Here is a 20,438-nt window from a genome sequence, read left to right as displayed (position 1 = left end):
ATGCAACTTACCGGAAGTCTGTAAAATCACGTGACAGCACCAGCCTGGTGTAAACAAAGACAGACAACACACTGACTGCATATAAGCCTGCAAGACTATGAGCACTTCCAGAGGAGGGAGAAGAGGGAGAGTAAGGAGGGAGAATCGTAAAGAAGAGGTGAGACGTTATGAAGTTTCAGTAAAATCCCAAAGGCTAATTTTTCATTCCAACTCCCAGTGGGTGTCTAAGGTTGGGATTGTGAAACAGAACAGCAGACTTATTGTTAAAAATGATTAAATTTGAACATGTGTTATGTCTTGTGCCATCTTCCCTCCAGGATAGAGATGTCAGACTGTCTAAATCTCTGTCTTATGCTCTTCGACATGGAGCCCCCCAGATGGGTCTTCACATTGGTGCAGGTGAGCTGATTCAGGCTGGATGTCTCACAGCTTGACTGAAAAATCTTTGGGAAGGATTCTTGAGTATATTTCAGATATTTTCTTGATTCAGGTAGATTTGCAAGGAGAAAGAAAATAGCATACATGCTTCAGTAGTTTTGTAATGATATGTTTCCGTTTTGTATTTTGATTTAGTTACAAGGATTTTATCTCATATTCAAATCATGTCACAACAGTATTAATATGAAGATAAAGGAAATAAACAAGCAAGAATTCCTAAAAGTTGAGAAAAATGGGAAAGAATTCTTGAAATTCTTTTTCACAGTGCTTTGTCAATATTTGGTACTGAAGACACAAGCAAAGTATTTATTAATTATTTTGTGTACCGAGACAGAAAGCATGAATTTGCATTCTTTATAGGCCAAATATTGTGTTGCATTGTTGCAAAATATGTAATTTACACTAAGAACACTCTTTACAATATGGCATCAGCTAAACTTACAATTTCTACTATATCTGTAGATGGCTTCCTCTATGTGGAGGACCTCCTAGCTCACCCTCAGTTCAACTCATATTCACTGGAAGATTTGGAGAGAGTCGTGACAACAAATGACAAACAGCGCTTTAAGCTTCGTCCCCATCCAGAGAATGGCCGCATGCAGATTCGAGCCAACCAGGGACATACAGTACAGGTGTGGAGTAAAATTCTGATAAGGTGCCTATTTGGTGTGGAGAAAACAGACTGAAACATGCAGTAGGAGACATTATTGCATCAGTAAGCAAGCATACAAGGGTTTTTGATTGGTACTTGCTTTGTTAAGTGCTGAGCATTCCCTTTACTCAGAATTGTAGATGGAATCTTGTGACCCTGAGTTTGCATATAGATTTTGTAGATCTGACAATTGTGACAGTATGCATTATTACAGTCTACACCAAAAATATATCACTTTAAATCAAATTTTCAGGTCAGTATTATTCTTTTGGTCTTCTCACAGTTCAGTTGAAATTGGTAACAATTACCCTTGCTACTAAAATCTAGGTTTGTGCTAATGCTACTGTCATTGTCCTGGTCAGGTAAAAGATTTGGAGCTGAGGCCGATCATGTCTGATTCTCCGCACTGCCCTGCTGAGGTCGTCCATGGGTCCTACATCCGCAACTGGAGCTCCATTCAGCAGCAGGGCCTGAGCCGCATGAAGAGGACACATATTCATCTGGCCTTAGGCTTGCCAGGAGATGATGGTGTCATTAGTGGTAATCTAGTGTGTGTGTGTGTGTGTGTGTGTGTGTGTGTGTGTGTGTGTGTGTGTGTGTGTGTGTGTGTGTGTGTATGTGTGTGTGTGTGTGTATACTTCTGTCTTTGATAAAGGCTGTGTTACCATGTCTATATGTCTCACAAAAATGTGTTATTGTATTTTTCTCCAGGTATGAGAAAAGACTGTGATCTAGCTATTTTTATTGATGTGCCGAAGGCTCTTGCAGGTAAGATCAGACACAAATGGCATCCATCCAAAAGAAACGCTTTTCAGTCGGGATATTATTAGACCTTTACTTGTGGTTTTACTCTGTCTGGTTGTACAGATGGCATTGAGTTCTACTTGTCAGAGAACAACGTGGTGTTGACTGCAGGCAATTCAGAGGGAAAACTTCTGCCTAAATACTTCAGTCGAGCCATGAAACTGGGACCTACTAGTAAGAAAAATAATATGAGTATTAATTAAGATGTTTTGCTTTTGAAAGTGAACAAAGAGGCAGCATTTCACTGTTGTCTGAAATGGATTTGCTGTGTTTCAGGAAGCATCCTACCACTGCTTTAGCGACACAAGACAGGTTCCTTACTACAGTGGAGCTAATTTCTATAGAGTCTCAGTAAGGCAATAAAGAGGAGAATGTGGCAACAATATAAAAATCCTCAGTGGGACTGGAGTGATATTTTTTCATCTCTCATAAAGGGTGTAATAAATGTATCATGTATAAAGTTATTCCAAATTATGATCATATGTTTTATGCTGAATAACAGCAACATCAAGTAAGTTGAATTAGGCAAACTCCAGAACATGAGATGATACATTGGTTTTCTCAGGTTTGTGTACTGACTTGCTGTTGAATCTGCGGTTCCCTACTCGGCATTTCATGGAAAATAAATGGATATGGTTTTGCCTTTTATTATGTCAAAATTACAGGCATGGTCATAAAATTGGGAAAAAAAATAAATTTGAGGAAAATAAACAGAATTTTTGAGAAATTGGCTGGACAGTAATGCTTCTGTCATATTAGGTTGGTTATATTGGAACATTTGAAAACTAGAGCTCAAGATGAGTAAAAATTAACAACTTGGAAATGACCAAAAACCTACCTTGTAATCAGCTTAAAAGGAAAATGTAAAAACTATAACTCGCCTCAACCCAAGATTTATTGCTCTGCATTAAAAAGAAGAAAAGAAAATATATGCTGTATGACACACACAAAATACATTTGAGGGTGAATAAACTTCTAAAAAAATGGTTTTAGAACTGTAACACTGCAGAGCTACTAAAATCAGGACTTAAGTTTGTTCCATTTCTTACTTTTTCAGATTTGTTGTGATATACATTTTCAATTGTTAATAATTTGGCTTAATTTTGAATTCATAATCCACTTTTTCTAAAATGTTGTTCGTTCCAAATAAATTCCCTCATTTAGCCCCATGATAATTTCACTAAGCAGTTTTACACTGTTTCGTGACCAACAGCCAAACAACCAGACACCACCATTTAGAAACAAATGGAGGGATGTATGGGATGTGGTTTCTGCTAACGGACCGCTTTAACCATTTTATTCGAGTATGCAGAAACGTGGGCACAGCACATGTTGAGAAGAAAGATGCCAAAAAACAGTTGAGGATGAATTGCTCCATTTATTTTTACAAATGTTTACTTGGTCATATTGTATTGTATGTATCTTCATTTTCTAACCTTTGGACCTAACATGATATTTGCTGAGAGCTTAATGCTTCACAAAAAAAAAAGCAGTTTACATCCTGATTTTTAATTAGAGAAAGTCTCAATTGTCTGAAGCAAATAATAAAAATTTCTGCTGGGTGATACAACCATTAATGTTTGTTTCACTGTCAAAGCTGCTGATCGAGGTGAAGAAGGTGCTCGGCTACTTTGTCATACTGCTTGAATACGGTGAAAATACTCTTGTATAAGATATTTGTGCAGGCATGTATGTGTGCTTCTTTAATAGAAAGGGAATGTGCATTTTAACATATATTTGACGGCAGTGACCTCGAGGGTGTTGATACTCTGGCATACGGTTCCAATCATTTCATGGTCGCTGATGTAAAATGTATAGTTTCCACTGCTGAGAGGCAGAAGGGAGAGAAAGTTGTGATCCAGATTTTTCATTTGGTTTAGTCTCAGAGAGCCTCGTGCCCGCCGGTCAATTGGAGGAAGAGCTCCTCGTTCAGTGTGTCGCTCTTCCCAAGACCGCGTGTAGACATGAAAATGTAGCCTCCAATAAACTCATGAACAATTTTACAGTCAGCGGTCACACAGCTGAAGGCAATGTTGATGTTCCCTTGGAACTCAATGGCCACCTGGAGAAATCAAAAAACAAAATATGAATTGGACCTTTTAAAGTTAACTTGGGAGTTGATGCTCTGGAAATGAAATTCCAATAACTGACGTTCCTTCAAAAGGTTGGCTTTGACCTGCACAAACCCTAAACGTCATTATAAGAGATACTGAAAAAGTTATAAAATTGTGAATATTTTTGATCTAATATTTAATGTAGTTTCCCAACATGGAAAAAAAAAATATAAAAACAAAAAGTTTGAAAATGGACTGGGAGCAAATTTACTCTGCTTGGATTATTAGCCAAAATAACAGCAGAGCTCCGTTATTCTGTCCCAGGGACATTGGAAAGGAACATATTGGGATTTCAGATTCTCAAGAAGTACACTCCTCGCTGCCCTAGCGGAATTCATAATAGCTTTCTAGTCACTAATGCCACACACGCACAAGTCTTTTTGGCCAAGGTAAGACTTTTTAAGGCACATAAACTAAAGAAATGAGATGAGATGTACTTGATGGATCCCAGGATTGGGAATATTTTTTAGGATAGTTGAAGGGAACCCTGAAGTTTCCTAGAGTTGTTGGTTACTTTATAATGTGAGTTGCATGTTTTTTTATTGTATGATTAGCATAACTTGAAAAGTTCGAAAGAAATGCACAGAAATGCAACCTACATAGGTAAACTTAATTCATCATTTTACACCGTCAACACCGACATTAAAGCATATATCACCTGTCGTATGTCCCAGTTGACATTCCACTGCTTCATGTTGTTGTAGCGCCAGGTTTGCACCACATCTCCCACACCCAGGTCGATCCGGATCAGGCGATTTGGGGCGATGCCTAGAACCTCATCTTTACGGCTGCCTTTGAACCTATTTGACAAAAACACCCCACATTCCACGTCATAGTTCAAAGATTTGAATATGAAAAGTGTTTAATCCTTTGGTGATTTTTCAAACGGTACAGATTTTTTTTTTTTTTGTGGAGGATAGCTTCACTCTTTCACTCTTGGTTGCAGTTTGACTGATCTTCCATTTTTTTCTATTCCCTCTTTCTCCTAACTGTAGTGTTTGATTTTGGTTATAAAAATGGAAATTCAACCTTAAAAGATTTATAATCACATCATATAAGGCAGGGGTCTCAGCGTGTTTTTTTCTCACATGCATCAGGGGGTTTGATACAGTGGGTGTAAAAAAAAAACAGACAAGGAAAAAATGAAAAAGTAACTGTAACGTATTTTTTGCCTCACAATTTGAAAGCAAAATGAATTTTTGATGAAAAAAATTATCTATAAAAAACACAAAAATGATAGCGAAAAAAAACGGGCAAAATTAAAAAGATTGATTTAATAACCAGAATAACCACCATTAGCCTTGCGAACATGACATCTCCTTTGATACATGCCACCAATCAATTTTATAATAAATTCTAGTGGCAAATTTTCCCACAGTGACAAGATTTTCTCTTCTAACTCAATATTTTTAGGGTGTAATTTCATCCATTCTTTGTTAATATTAATTGTTAATATTAATTTATCATGTGTTTAGATTAGAGGAACAGTTCATTACATATACAAATTTTTATAATTTAACGGTTAACCTCCTTTACACTAAAACAAAGGACAAATTTTGACTTCGTGTTACTTCTAGGTAATGATATTCTGGTCGGCCCCCTTGACATCGAATTAAGCCGTATGCGGCCCCCGGACCAAAATGAGTTTGACACCCCTGATATAAGGTATGAGGAAGTCAGCTACACTGATTACAATCTGATGTATGTATTCAGCTTCACATTTGTATATTATGGTATATGTTCACTGGCACTGAATAAATCCTTAATTGCTTGAAGGTGTACTCAAATTTTACCTGACAACAACGTATGAAAGACCAAAGTTAGGCAGTGCCTGCCAGATCTGCAAGAACCGCATCACTGCATCTGTCAGTGAGAGTTGATTCACATTCTGGTACGCGTCCAGGATACGAGGGGTCAACTGCAGGGTCAGACATGAAGTCAAAATGTCAGAGGTAATTACAGATTTGCCGCTTCGCGTTTAAACTCATAAGAAGTTGCGGCCAAAAAGTTCAATCAGCAATGCCAAATGAATGTCCAGAGAAAGGCAATTTCTGCTGCTTGCAAAATGTGCAGAATCAATAGATAAATAATACATGTGATCCCGTAGTTCGAAGCTCGACAGTAGCAGACCTTGTCAAGACACGATAGAATCTAAAAAAAAAGAAGCGTTTATGTGTGTGCGTGCGTGTTTGTGTGTGTGCGTGAGTGTGTGTGTGTGTGTATAACACAAAATACACATGTTCCGTCTTCTGTCTTGTACCTGTTTGACTTTATACTTCTTATGGTAGCGTGGTGATACAAGGCTATGGGTGTTGAAGCTTTCGTCTGTAGCATATGAGTTGCCATGGGAACTAGACGAGGTTTTTTGCATCGCCAGGAATGAGCGAATGCTCTCGATCTCGCTCGGGAAACTGCTGTCTGCCAGGCTTTTTCCTTTGGAGGCCACTCGACAACCAGCCATCCACTGAGCGTACTGCTGCTCCTGGAGATGCACACAAATGATGCAAAGATTGTAGAGATGTGGATGCGATGGATGATGCGACGCATACAAATGAGTGACCGTAATTTTGTTTTGCCTCACATTTTCACAGCGCAGGTACACCTCGTTCATTCCCTCAGGCGCTGGTATCAGCAACCTGATTAGGAACTTCTGCAACCCAACATTTACGTCTGGAGCCACTTCGCAGCCTGTGTGAAAAGGAAATCATACAACACGCACACTCAAAGAACAAATTAGGGTCCTTAAGAGGTTGATTTGAGCTATGACAATGTTCAAGATTTAGTGAACAGAAAATCCACCCACTAAGTCTCCATGGAAGTAACAGATGGGATTGATGTAACATCTGGTGCAGACATCAAGTGCCCCAAAGGATCAGTCCCAATAATCCCTAGATGCAATCTTGCTTTTCAGTAAATCTCAACACCTCTTGAGTTGATTGCCATGGATTACCAGGACACTTGTTTTACAGTTTGTTAACAATGGTGCCAGTATTCACAAAGCCTCTGCCTGTATCTTTATCCCAGGGTGGATAAGTACATCATTAATCACATAATTTTTTTCTCCTATTTTGAATCTAATATTGAGAGGAAATAGGGATTACAACACACATGGAAAAAAGGGTGCTTGCTTTTTCCTCATTATGGCAGTTTTCATTCATCATGGTTTTTGGACTGGAATGCTATATGTCAAATTTCTTTGTTTTCACTTAATGTAACTATTCATACATATTGACTCACTGTGTTCAAATGAGTCCCCTGTCTCATGCGAAATGAAACTTGATGTGATAGATATAGCAGTCTTTGACAGAGATCAAGGACTGCAGCAGCCAAACCATCTTTTTTTTTCCCAATAAAAACACTGTCATTTCTGTCAAATGAATCAATTAATATTGAAGTGGAGTTCTGCCCTTTAGGTTCCTCTTAATAATTGGACAAGAGTTCCCTGGCTTGGAAACCATTACACTTTTGCCAGATGCATGTCAATTACTGAACAGTGGTTCATAAGATCTTTTTTTCAGAGCTGTGATAAAAATTTAGCCAGACATTTTCATTGTTTTGTTTTTTTAAAATACCCCATGCATTATTACAGCCACAAAAGATTTTATCACATTGATTTTAGACAACCTTGGTAGCTCACTGTAGTGAACTGTGATCAGCAAAAAGGACAATTAGTTGCGTGTAATGTAGGTTATTAAAAATTCAAACAACATATTCTGTACCTTTGAGGTTGATCTGCTGAATTGGCTCTCCAAGGCTCTCCTCTTTACTCTTGAAGTAAGAGATGGAAGTGTCCTGGAACTTGAACCAGTACTGCTTGTATCCTTTTAAAGTCAGCCTTTTTGGCCTGAAACAGAATTCACTGTTGTTACAGCTGTAGGGATTTGTCAAGAAATCACTGATCAATATAGAGAAATAAGTAACAAATTAGTTGCATGCAATAGTTGTTTTTTTAGTATTTTCAATGGAGTTGCACTGCATGAAAAGAAGAAATGGAAAATGAGAACTTGAGAACCTGAATATCTTCAGATAATCACTGAGCTCCGGTGCAGCAAGGTTTTCCTGAATGGAATTAAAGATATGTGAAAAATCTTGTGTCATAGCTGTAAAAGAGGGTACAAAATACTGTAAAAATCACTCCATGTAATCACTACATGATTACGTACATAAGTATGCACTATTGATTAACCCCAACTTTATTGATGTCTAAATAATGTAAATGACAAAGTCCAAAGGCAAACTTAATTTCGCTTCAAGCTCACTTTTGAAGCAGGCGTGAATTTGCAAAGACAGAAAAATACATCCACGATCTCAGACCAGTAATTCAGATGCAGAGCTGCTCCCTCCTTCCATCTTGACCTCCAGGGACTGCAGTGCAGATTCCAGGTCGTCCATGGCGACGTTGGAGCTCAGCATCTTGGGCTGCAACTGTGACAGCTTACTGATGTGATACTACAAGAGATCAAGTTGTGGGAGGATGCAGATTGATGATGTCTTTCCCATTCAAATCATTCAAAAATAAATTACCCACTTTTATTTCTCATTCATGTGTGTCAATCTTTACCTGTAGACCACCGAATAGCATCATTTCCTCTTCAGTGCAGTCGATGTCCTCCAGCAGGATGGCCCACCGGGCCTGCTCATACAGCTGGGTCAGACGCACTGCATCATACTGAAAAATGACAAGGCACCACTTGAAATATCAAATATCTGCATCAACACCGCGTTTAAACATGCATAACTACCTTAGGATCTATACCATAGAAGGCACAGTACTTGAAGCGAAGCCAGAGTTTATCATTTTCTTGTATGCCTTGCTGCAAGAGACAACGGGATGAGTCCAGCCACCTAAAAATCAATCAGAGCAAATATAGAGGATATTATTCTCTGAAATATGTTTCTCAATTGACAAATTTCCATGAATTGCTTGTTATAGTGGTGGCATGGTGGCCTCACAGCACAAAGGACCCTGGTTTGATTCAACCCTATGTCTGTATGGGTTCTATATCAGCTTCTCTGGTTTCCTCACACAGTCCAAAATCATGCAGTTTAATTGGAAAAATCTGAAAATTTGGGAAAATTCCCCAGAATAAGTGAGCAAATGTTTGTCTGTCTGTATATGTGGCCTTGCGATTGACTGGCCTCGCCTCTCGCCCGATGACAGCTGGGATCGGCTCCATCATCCCCCACAACTCTGACTGCAGCAGAAGCGGCAGATGGATAGATGGATACGGGTTGTTGTTAGGCTTTTTATGTTGTACGAGGAAACTGACATAATCTCCATGGTACACTGACTTCAAATGAGAAAAATGTTGGGAAAATAACTTGACCATTTTGCAGCTCTGTAAGATTATTTTTCCTCATATTGACATGGCTTCAGTCAGGATGAGCTTGGTATATTAAAGAAGAGAATTTAAACAGTTACTTTTTTTAATTATCTAAAACAAACAAAACCAGCAAGACCAAAAATTTCTCTCACAGAACAAGACAGAATTTATTTTCATTTATTAAAATCATTAGTACGACAATATTGTATGAAAAAAGTAAAGTAGCATCTGAATGCAAATTGCTGCAGCTCCTTTTTATATGTTTCCGTCTCAAAAGAACTTGGTTTCACTGTCGATAGTTATCTTTTAAAGATTGTCGCCCATTCACTCCATTTTGCCTGACTGACTCCCTGGAAAGGCACATATGTGTGCCGCCAACTGCCAAAATTAAATTGCAGAATAGTCACTAACAAAGTTGCTCTGCTCAAATATTATCATATTTAATCATTCCTGTTGTACAACATAGAATAGAGCCCTCCCAAGGATAATACAGGGTCAAGAGAAAGACCTAAGAGAAGATTTATGGGCTTAGAGAGAGAAAATATGAAGTAAGCTGGTGTGCAAGAGAATACCGAGAATAGGGTTGATTCGCAATGGAACCCCTGAAGGGAAAAGCTAAAAGGAATAGAAGAAGAAGAAAACGTATGGTGTAAATGTTCTCATCTGGCAATCATTGCAGATTTTTACGGTGTGAATTACCAAAATGATGACGTTTTAGACATTTTTGTTGGAAGTTTTTCGGTTTCACAGGTGAAAAATATAGCAGATTGATCTCACAGTCAGGCAGAACAAGGTCAATGGTAAATGTGTCCTATCCGTCATGTTCGCAGTAAGTCATCGGACCTGATTTAGAAGCAGAGGGAGGTCACAATATACCTGCCATTGATGTGGGCCTTGTCCACCACACTGGCTGGCCGGTACTGCTTGCCGATGGCCTCAGGGGCCGGGGGAGGCTGGGTTACTGACAGTATCTTGTAGATGGCTTCCATTTGGGGTGAACCAATAAAATGAACCGGCACACCATCGTAAAAACTAGGCTGAGATGCTGCAAAGAAAAAATAGGGAGTATCACTGTGATAAAGCCAATGAATAGAGAATAAACTTTGAAAATGACATTGCGGTGTACCATTTTAAAGTAGGACTGCGCTGAATTAGAGACGCATGTATATGATAGCATTTTAAGACTTATGTTGATGGATGATGATAGATATGATGAACTTTCTAAGTATTTTGAATCCGCATGGAATATTTTACACAACTGAAGCCGAAAATGAATGAACACACCTGAGGGGTAGGGAACCTCACTCAGGTCATAAACTTCATCAGATGGGTCTTTGCCTTTCTTTTTCTTCTTCTCCTCTATAGGCCGAAGGAGAGAGAGTTCCTCAGGGTGACGGATGTCTGTGGAGGGAGCAAAGGTCAATGATCTTTTGACAAACAATGAAAAAAATCAATATATAGAGAATAGTGTGTGTATCGTATTGTATTGTATAGTATTGTATCTTTGTTTAACTGCTTATCTGAGCCCAGGTCTTTCTCGGGGACTCAAAGGTGTTCAGGTTGGATATATAAATGCCTGCAATGATCTTCTGACCAGAGCTGCCTGACACCATTTCTAATCATGTACTGCTCAGAATGGGTGACATTTTCCAAAATGTTCCAGGAAGTGACACACGACAGCTCAATATCTGCGTTTCGGGCCACTTTTACAGTCTTAACAATTTAAATCATATCATACTACATTCAAAAACAGTTGAGGCAACTTTATCTCCAAATACTTTCATTCAGTTAGCTGTAAGGGGTTATGAATTTTATGCACAATGGACTAATGTCCCAGTGATGACTTTACATATGAAATGACTAAATAATTTCAACCTCGACTTGTAATGATCATCCTCTCCAAATAAAAACCTGGAAACCCATTTAAGTGTCATCTCTGAAAAATGAGCATCTGAAACTCATCTACTTACCTAAAATAGACAATTTTTAGTTCGTAATTTGTTGATTTCAGAACTCATCCCTTATTCTATGTGCCAGAAGAAAAAAAATCTCCTTCTTTTATTCATAAGAGCATATCAAACGACACACTACACTGAATTATCCACCTACATTGTAGAGAACCAATTACAGTTCTTTGTATCTGTTTCTCTACTAGCTTTTGTAGCGACAGACTTCATTATCTACTCACTCCCTACTGCTTTTAAAAAATCCTTGGATTTTTTTTTAGTTAACTCTTGATGATTTCCGGGGAACTGAGAACAAGAAATGCCAAATTAGAGTGAGTGAAAGCATGAAGCAGATGGTAAAAACCATCTCTTCTGGCAATATGTGCTGTCTTTGTGAGAAGGCAAAAAAATGTAACATGTGAAAATATGTCTGCTTGTTTGTGTGATACACCAGCATATTAGAAGGCAATATAACATTGAGACACCTTTACAAATCATCATTGCAATTATAGGTGACAACTGGCTTAAAGGCCAAAGGGAGAGATGTGAGAACAGCAAGATGTATTATAGCGGCAAGTCACCAGCGGAAAGTAAATTAAATGGTTCAAATTTAATATAGCAATGTTGTTTCGCATCCAAAAAGATATTACCCCTCTCATCTAGATTGCTCTTTTCTGTCAAGATCATTTTGGAATTTTCGGACAGATAGTCCACTTTCTTTAGAAACAACATCATCATCATTAATCAGGTCACAGACGGTTGCTAAAGACAATTCACCCTCGTTGCAACACAATACTTTCCCAATTTTCCTGTTGACAGATTTAAGTCCTTCATAAAACTCCTGGCAAAAAAAAACAACAACTTTTTTGAGTAAATGGGCAATGATTTATATAAACAGAGGGTGCCTTTTAGATTTGTTTATTGTAATTTCCTCGACAAACCACCATGAGTCCCATTTATCTTTGAAAGATAGCAGCTGCTCTCTATGGCTAATATCTCAGAAAATTCAGCAACTCACACCAAATCAGTTGAGGAAGATTAATTATATTTTCCAGGCCTTTAAAGAAATTGATAGGAAAAGACTCACTGAGCAGCCTGCAGATGCTTATCACCGTCTGAAAGACAGGGCTGGAGAAGCAGGCTCGGATCTGCAGGGTTATCCCGCTGGGGAGGCCCAGCCTCAAGAGCCTGTGTTGCGGCATGAAGTGCAGTCTTGCGTCGGCATGGATACCATATTTCTCCAGTGTCCAGGCTGTACGCAGCAGCCATTGTTGCTTCTGCTCCCACCACAGACCATAGTCCGACCAATCACGCACGACCTCTGCAAAGAACACATCAGACACAAATGAAACAAAAACTCAAAAAGATAATCTTATGATGCACTCTCAACAACAGGGGTTTTTATTTCTAGTCTATCAATGTATATTTTGCTCTCCCGGCTTTCTGCTGGGCATACCCTGCTGTATCTCACCTAATTAGTTTGATTGCAAATTCAGACTTTTCATTCAGTTTTACCTTTTCCAAGTAATACTAATATTGCAGACATCCGTTAAACTGTTATTACTTCTTAATCATATGCGTGCAAAATATTCTTATTGAAACAGCTAGACATTATAATGAATAGGGCGGCACAATTTGTGAGCTAATCATTCCTTGTTATTTAGTCCGAGAGCTCAGTTTTGTAATGGTGTTGAAATCATTGTTTGCAAAACTCAATTAAATTCAAGCAACAAGAGGGGAAACATTTTCATGAGAGGCCTCACTGAATTTAGACAAAAGAAAATACTACAGCAAGAGGTACTTTTCAATGTATTGCACAATGATGCTTGAAAAGACAGTAAGATAGAATTGTGTGAAAACACCAAGTTTTGGCTAGGAATGCATAAATATTACACTTTGCAAAAGTTTCAAACCAGTCTCAAGTGAAGCATCTGATGAATCAGTTATTCAGTACATGAAATAATGATATATTTTTCACTATTAATAAATGACCTGGTTGTGATTGAATAATTGTTGACAAGCATAGGGAAATATAGAGTTTTGAGTAAAATGCAACACATACGAGTCCTGCTGGCCAAAGTATTCATGAAATTATTTTATTTTTATGAATTTGATCTTTCTAGTATGCTTATACATGTACACTTTATCAGCTCTGCTTTGATTTATTATTTATTATTGTTATGTTTTACTTGAAACTCTGGCACAACAATTTCCTTCAGGATAAATAAAGTTGTTCTTATTCTCATTCTTATTCTCATTCTCATTCTCATTCTTATTCTTATTCTTGTTCTCGTTCTCGTTCTCGTTCTCGGTCTCGTTCTCGTTCTCGTTCTCGTTCTCGTTCTCGTTCTCGTTCTCGTTCTCATTCTCATTCTCATTCTTATTCTTATTTAAAAAGTGTAAATGAAAAAGGTGTCTGTGCTGTAGAGCTATGAGTTCTTCTGGTGACGGCATATGGCTCCTTGACAACTTTGAGTTGGAAAAAAAAACAGTTTGGAACTGAATTTAAGATACTTGTGATATTTCTTCATAATACTGTGTCAATTTTATCAGATAGCCAAATAGTTTATCTGCATCAACCCTTATAACGGAAAAGATGGTGATAAGAAAAAAAGGATTGATGATTACCATGCATTCCAGGCTGCATGGACAGAGGAATTTTCATTTGGACCTGCGGTATGTCTAATATGCAATGATAAAATTGCATAGATGAAATGGTCAAATATAAAGCGGCACTTTGAACAAAACCATGCAGCTCCAGAGATCACATTAAAAATAAGACATATTTAATTTATTATACGTTAAAAATACTATATGGCTCTCAATGAAATATATTCAGAAATATTGATGCTCTCCATGTCAAAAAGGTTCCTGGCCCCTGAGCTAGAAGGACAATGATTTTAAAGTGAAGCAGACAGTGACTCACGTAATTTCTCAACCAGCTTGAAGATTACCCCTCCAACGTGGAGGTCAGAGGCCACACTTAAGGTGATTGGAGGGCCGTCAGTCCCAAGGTCCTCCACTGTGATGGCCAGGTCCCATGCTGCCATGCTGTGGGAAACAGGGAGCAGAGAAAAATATACCAAACAAGTCTGAAAGAGAATATGGACACTTGGACAGGCGTGGAAAGCAAAAAAAAAGAAAGAAAAGAAATTAGAGCAATGTTGTATGACGGTAAAAACAATGTGACATTCTCATCTCAATCCAAGTGAGTCGATGAATGCAAATGAGATGCATTTAATGATTTAGTTAACAGGAGGGGTGACAATCTTGACCAGGGGTCTGAGACTCGCGGCCCGTGGGACAATTGTAGCCCTCGGATCATTATTTTGTGAAATCAAATTAGTTTGGGCCGCGCATTTTTTCTCACATGCAACTGGGGGTTTTATACTGTGGGTTTAAAAAAAAAAAGACGGACAAGGAAAAAATGAAAAAGTAACTTTGCAATATATTTTTTGCTTCAAAATTTGGAAACCAAATGATTTTTTGATGAAAAAACATCTAGAGACATTGTTAAAACTATCTTTTTTTTTCATTTCTATAAAAAACGCAAAAACGATAGCAAAAAAAAAAAAAAATCGGGCAAAATTAAAAAGATTGACATAATAACCAGAATAGCCACCTTTAGCCTTGTAAACATGTCTTTAGTAAATATACATCACAAATGGCAAATATTATCAACTTCATTCTTAGCAAGCAGGACTTTTTCTGCAATTTTGCAGTCAGTGGACCCAGAATGATTTTGTATTCAGCCATCATGTTATTTTCTGAGAGAGAGAGCCCAACCAAGATTGTTTGGTTTTGATATTTTGTAAAATTAGGTTTGTTGTGTCAATAGATTAAACCATAAAATCATGTCAAGTAATCAATGCCTTCATCAACTAAAATGAGATTAACGACGTTCCAATTCTTCAGATTTCACAATGTTGACCAACGCACAGCATGGAAATTTGATCATCATTTGCAACTGAAATTTTGTTGCTTTCAATGTAGCAGTCTGGGATTTCATAATTAGGCACAGGGAAGAATCTGACTAACTCCTTTTTGGACCTGGTGAAACATTGTTGTGAAAACTGACATCTGTTATGTGACTAAATCTAATTTGTGCAGAGACATCAGTGGTATTTGAACCCAAGCAAAGTGTGATCTGCCAGTGGACTGATGAGGAAACATCTTATCATAACAAAAACTTGAACTGCAACTTTAAGTACAACATCAGGCATCAGAATAATGATGCTAGAGTTTAATGGCATTCTAATAAACGTTTTATCTTAAATCCTTGTCTGTCCGACATCTTTTCAACTTCTCTATGACATTATATTGATGCTCTGTACTACTTAACCTTATATAACTTTTTGACAGGAAGGTAATTTTACATATTAAATACCGTTCTTTGTGTAAAATATAATGGTCTAAAAGGAAGTATTAAAAATGGTGTAACTCAACTTAAAGAAATATCCGTGTGCAGAGAAAATTGAAGTACATTTAAGTAAAATAAAATGGCTTGTGGTGAAATATGAATTATTATTACATGAATGTGACCGACTTGATAACTTTGATTAAATTAGAAACAGAACTCAACAAAGCCTTCACGCCAATTGCTCAGTATCACATGATTCAATGTAACACTGGCACCCACACGCTTGACAGGTCACTTTATCTGTCGACGTGCTCGGTTTGATGAGCACTTCCTATTCCTACTGTGAGCTATCACCGGGCACACACAATTCCGCTCTCTGAAGTAAGATGTTCATTAATTTCCAGTAACATCCACCGGCTGCATGTATGTCAACATGTATGCATGTATGACAGTGAAACCGAGTTTCAAGTTTTGGATAAAGTCACAGCTTACAACTGCGTAACATTTAACATGACCAGTATTGCAGACGACACACACAGATAAACCTACTTCTTTCTTTTCAAAACATAGTATAAATACACCTGTGAAATAACAAATGTGCACTTGTATTTTAGGGAGTGATGGGAACCAAACAGTCATAGATCTGTATATTTAAGACACATGTATGATACACACCATAAATTCACATTCATCTTTCAGTAGGGGTGTTTCCTTTTTCAATTACTCAGTAAAAGACAAACACATGCACAAATGTGCGCACACACACACACACAAATTGACACACTGAGATAAATAGATAGAAAAAGGCAATACCTTCAAATTGCTGAAGCACTTTTTTGAGAAATTGAAAGAGTGGGATCTTGATCTCCTTTTCGATCACAAAAAAACTTTCCTTGCTCCAATTGTACAATTGTGCAGTACTTTGTTCTCCAAGCGAGGCAACTTGTTGCTGTGTCTGTATTGCTAGTTCCTTCTTTCTTTTGACAGTTTCCGCCTGCCGGAAATGTGAAAAGGGTATAAATTTAAACTGACAGGCTATTTAAGAGTATGACTTTTTCAATGCTTCATCTTAGGGAAGCCCAATACTCAATAGTTCAATATGTACTGAATTCTAATCCATAATCATTCCATTCTACTTGCTGTACATACAGATATTTTAACATTAACTGGGTTATGTATGTGAAACAACAAACCGACACACCACAGGACGACATCACATGAGATGCCACCTTCCAACAACCCTTACATGTACAGAAAAATATGTGTCAATCAAATAGATTTATAGGAAAACATACTTAAATAGCAAATTTTAAGACACAAACAAAAGTACTGTAGAGTGAGATATTTACAAATGAACATATGGGGGGCACTAAAATCCTTGTCTTTGTCGTAAATCCAGACCATTTCAAACAACACATTTTTTGGAGTATATTTTCGGTCATCACTTGATTGTCTTTTCAAAATTTAGTTACTAGCCTTGTTTAACCACTAGGGGGGCTAAAACTTGTTTGTATGTAATTGAATTCATGCTGAATTGCCAAGTCCATTTTAAAAGCATTAAATTTTAAAAACTGTAATTTGTGGTGTTGCAGAAATATATACTTCTGTGTGGCATGAACGCATGTGATTGTGCTTGAATTTCACACACATTGTTCAACAATTTACACCGTAATGTGTGATGTTTTGGGTAGTTGTCACCTTTGCAATATTGTTGGGACTCAGTTTTAAAATGAAACTTTTACAGATAAAAAACATGATTTGTTTTGCCCCAGGCTATTCATCCAAAGCACAATATACCAACTATTTTCAGGTACTTTCTATGTAGCCGCTAGTGATGTGAAGTTCAGATCTTTTCATAGAGATGTCTCTTTGCTCAGCTCCAAAAGTAGAGCGGGCTTTTCATTTAGTATCTTTTGTAGACCTTTATTTTTCCTTAATATTTCAAAAAAATGAATGATTTGTGTGTTGAAAATTAATGAGAAGCCTTATAGTTGCCTAATTTTGTGCATTTATTCTGTAACAAAACCAATCTTCCATCCATCCATCCATCCATCCATCCATCCATCCATCCATCGTCTGCCGCTTGTCCTGTTTAGGGTCACTGGGAATGCTGGAGCCTATAAAACCATTCACACTTTTATTTTTAATCACATTTTTTATCGCACAAATTAAACAAAAGACTGCAAACAAATCCGCAGAACAGAACCAGACACACAGTATTGGCATTAAGAAAAATCCGATTTCTCAGTTTGGATCGGCTTATCCGATTTCTTCCTTCTGTGAGTATTGTTCCTGTTTTTGATAAGATTCTCTTGGAACTAAGAGATGTCACAACACAGTCTCCCCTCCATCACCTTCACCAGGCGTGGGAAGAAAAAGTCCTTGGTCTGCCATCAGCTGAGTGGGTCTTCTGCTGACTGGATGAGGGCCCTCTCTCCTCTATCTTCACTGATAGGGTGGATATTAATGCAGAAGTGGAACTTGCTCATAAAGTTATTTTCATTTTGTAGTGAAGGCAGTTTGCGTTGTTGTTCCTACTAACTGCAGCCCGATATAGTTTCGTTTTAGGGTGTTTCATAGTTGTACTACACGACTCACATGTTCCCCTGAGGACTATGTGAGTCTATTTTCGCGTCATGGTATAATCCAATAACCTTACATGTGATTGGTCGCATGGCCGCCATGCTGGCCAATCAAAACAATGTTTGATCGTGCGCGCACTGTCAGAGCTAGGTAAAGAAAGGAAAAAACTACAAGCTAACTGTCACTCGAGGCGAGCGTGATCTTCTGTGTCTCTACAACCGGCTCTCAGAGCATCATCTTTTGGCAATTACACAAAACTGATAGCCCCTTTGGAGGGCTTGCTGTTCATGGCCGAATGAGTTTCAATTTTCCGGCGACAACTGAACAACCCGCCAGTAGATCTCTTCGGTTTTACCATTTTGGTTGAGGCAAGGGTTTGACCCGTAATATTTATAAACGCCCAACAACCGCTTGTATTGTACATAAAGATCAAATTATGATTATAATTTCAATCTATATAGCTCCAAGAGTATTATGGCATTCATTCGATCGAGATGTTTAATATTATCTAACTTTAAGCTGTTTAAGAAAATGGTACATTCCGTATGCTGAAGTCCAAAACAAAATGGCACATGGCCACTGAGTGTAGAAGTATCTGCCTAAAATCCAGTCAACTTTAACTGAAAACGAAACTTAGCCACGGTCTGCTGGTATCTGTGAAGCGTCAGTAAGATAACCCCCTTTCTGTGAGAAATGGCAGGACAAATGCCATCTCTGTTCTTATATAGCAGAGTCCCAATATACACTCGTGTCTCTGCTAGTATTCAGAAAGCCGGTTTCAATTTCAACCGCAGTTTAATTACTGGGAGCCCCCGGGAGGGAGGGAAGCTAGCAACAGGTCGTGTCCGTGGGCATGCTAGCGGGGCGCCTCGAGCGGACTTTTCAACAAAAGTAGCGGCCCGAGGGAAATCCAGTCCGGGGACACAGTTCGCTTCCTCACCGGGGAAGAAAGGCGTCATTGGGAAATTTTTCGTCGGTGCCGCCCTCGCAGTGAGCTCCGCAGCATTGGGACAGTTCCTCCACACCGGGGGACTGGCTGCCATGGCCCAGAAAGTTAACCTGAACTCAGGAGAGGGAGACTGGAGGGAGACCAAAGGTGAGATTTTTTTATCTACTTTTATTTACTTAAGCCAAAACTGAGAACATAACTTTTTTTCTCTCTCCATTTGTATTAATTTAGATTTTTTTTTTTGTTTATTTCAAAGGTGTCAGTCATTGGCAAACGGAAACGAGTCAAATGAACACCCCGGTCCTCTGACCCAAAACAACTTTAACAAATGAACTCTTATGTTATTAACTGAGCTTTTCATTGACTAAATATTTGCCGTTCAAAACGTGATGATAATTTACATGCCTCCACATCCCCATCAACCGTTAAAGTTACTGTATTATCTTGTTTACTTATTGTGTTCCTTTTCCTAGACCTGTTGCTGTCTCTGCCTTTGGAGGAAAGGCGTCTCTACTACAGAACAAACTTTGTTCAATTGGATGATATTCCAGTCTGGACTCCTTCTGCAGGTCAGACCTCAGCATCAGTCACCATCTCGAGAATTCCTTGGAGGGATGTAAACAGAGCAGACTACATACCCTTTGCGTATTAACCATATAATTAACCATATAATATGAAGTGAAGGTCAAAAGAAGAAAAAGAAGAAATGACTTTATTGTCACATACAGTTATAAATAGAGCACAACATCAGTGAAATTTGACCTCTGTGTTTAACCCATTATGGATGAATCACGAGCAGAGTGCAGCTAAGGAACAGCACCAGGGGAGCGGTTAGGGGTTCAGTGTTTTACTCAACAAGACTTCGGCAGGCTAGGAGGTACTGGGAATTGAACCAAGAAGGTTCGGTTCCGAGGACGACAGCTCTAACAGCACCGCTCTATCGACGCCACATAGTTCTCACAACTGATGCTCTAAAAATGGACTAGGCAAGTCAACAAGAGAGCTCTAACCCCCTGGGTCACGCCAAATCTATCTGATAAAAGTTGAATACCCAAATAGTTTCTGGAAGTTCTTTGTCCTCTACATTGTTAAACTATCTTACTTGGACAGATTTCCTCCTATTAAATTGGTAATTCTACTATTTAAGATCGCAGACGTTGTGAAATAGTACTAATGTAATACTTAATTTAACTTTTAAATACACCTAGAATGAACAAATTACACTCATGCTTGGAGAAAAAGGTCAGGTTTCCTATGTGCTCTCTCAG

The 20,438-nt window shown here is 38.3% G+C and overlaps 3 protein-coding genes across 6 annotated transcripts in view; 2 read left to right on the top strand and 1 right to left on the bottom strand.

Annotated features, from left to right (window-relative positions):
- Window positions 1-10: 10 nt before the first annotated feature.
- On the top strand, window positions 11-3,463 carry trpt1 (tRNA phosphotransferase 1). Of its 2 annotated transcripts, XM_086158591.1 has the most exons (7): window positions 11-157; window positions 318-399; window positions 901-1,070; window positions 1,453-1,630; window positions 1,802-1,858; window positions 1,958-2,068; window positions 2,171-3,463. In XM_086158591.1, exons 1-7 carry the CDS (start codon window positions 98-100, stop codon window positions 2,191-2,193), a joined length of 681 nt encoding a protein of 226 aa, XP_086014717.1. In that variant the 5' UTR covers window positions 11-97; the 3' UTR covers window positions 2,194-3,463. The 2 variants fall into 2 exon arrangements, with proteins under 2 accessions (XP_086014717.1, XP_086014715.1); XM_086158589.1 differs by having other exon boundaries at window positions 1,958-3,463.
- Window positions 3,427-16,596, bottom strand: fermt3b (FERM domain containing kindlin 3b). The gene is made up of 15 exons (XM_086158588.1): window positions 16,452-16,596; window positions 14,205-14,329; window positions 12,366-12,599; window positions 10,617-10,733; window positions 10,209-10,377; window positions 8,751-8,853; window positions 8,570-8,677; window positions 8,323-8,457; window positions 8,021-8,067; window positions 7,728-7,852; window positions 6,590-6,696; window positions 6,269-6,490; window positions 5,802-5,926; window positions 4,667-4,808; window positions 3,427-3,956 (listed from the first exon to the last, which is right to left on the bottom strand). Exons 2-15 carry the CDS (start codon window positions 14,326-14,328, stop codon window positions 3,777-3,779), a joined length of 1,938 nt encoding a protein of 645 aa, XP_086014714.1. The 5' UTR covers window position 14,329; window positions 16,452-16,596; the 3' UTR covers window positions 3,427-3,776.
- A 2,038-nt stretch (window positions 16,597-18,634) lies between these two features.
- Window positions 18,635-20,438, top strand: part of macrod1 (mono-ADP ribosylhydrolase 1) — a 131,445-nt gene continuing 129,641 nt past the window's right edge. For 2 of the 3 annotated variants that reach the window (XM_086158543.1, XM_086158545.1), the window contains exons 1-2: window positions 18,635-19,317; window positions 19,644-19,739. In XM_086158543.1, the coding sequence (XP_086014669.1) occupies window positions 18,915-19,317; window positions 19,644-19,739 (499 nt within the window). In that variant the 5' untranslated portion in view covers window positions 18,635-18,914. The remainder of the gene's footprint in view (window positions 19,318-19,643; window positions 19,740-20,438) is intronic. The other variant, XM_086158544.1, reaches the window with a different exon arrangement.

The sequence above is a fragment of the Fistularia commersonii genome, chromosome 13 (assembly GCF_037954325.1).
Source record: "Fistularia commersonii isolate RoL2024-O1a breed Wild chromosome 13, RoL_Fcom_v1.0, whole genome shotgun sequence".
NCBI classification, from domain to species: domain Eukaryota; kingdom Metazoa; phylum Chordata; class Actinopteri; order Syngnathiformes; family Fistulariidae; genus Fistularia; species Fistularia commersonii.
This window is presented reverse-complemented; position numbering and strand designations above follow the sequence as displayed.

Coding starts and splice junctions, on each gene's coding strand:
- trpt1 (XM_086158589.1), top strand. CDS start 98: ATGAGCACTTCCAGAGGAGGGAGAAGAGGGAGAGTAAGGAGGGAGAAT. Junction 400..900: donor GGGTCTTCACATTGGTGCAG/GTGAGCTGATTC, acceptor CTATATCTGTAG/ATGGCTTCCTCTATGTGGAG. Junction 1,071..1,452: donor ACCAGGGACATACAGTACAG/GTGTGGAGTAAA, acceptor TGTCCTGGTCAG/GTAAAAGATTTGGAGCTGAG.
- fermt3b (XM_086158588.1), bottom strand. CDS start 14,328: ATGGCAGCATGGGACCTGGCCATCACAGTGGAGGACCTTGGGACTGAC. Junction 8,458..8,569: donor TGCTATTCGGTGGTCTACAG/GTAAAGATTGAC, acceptor GATCTCTTGTAG/TATCACATCAGTAAGCTGTC. Junction 4,809..5,801: donor CTTTCATACGTTGTTGTCAG/GTAAAATTTGAG, acceptor TTTGTCAAATAG/GTTCAAAGGCAGCCGTAAAG.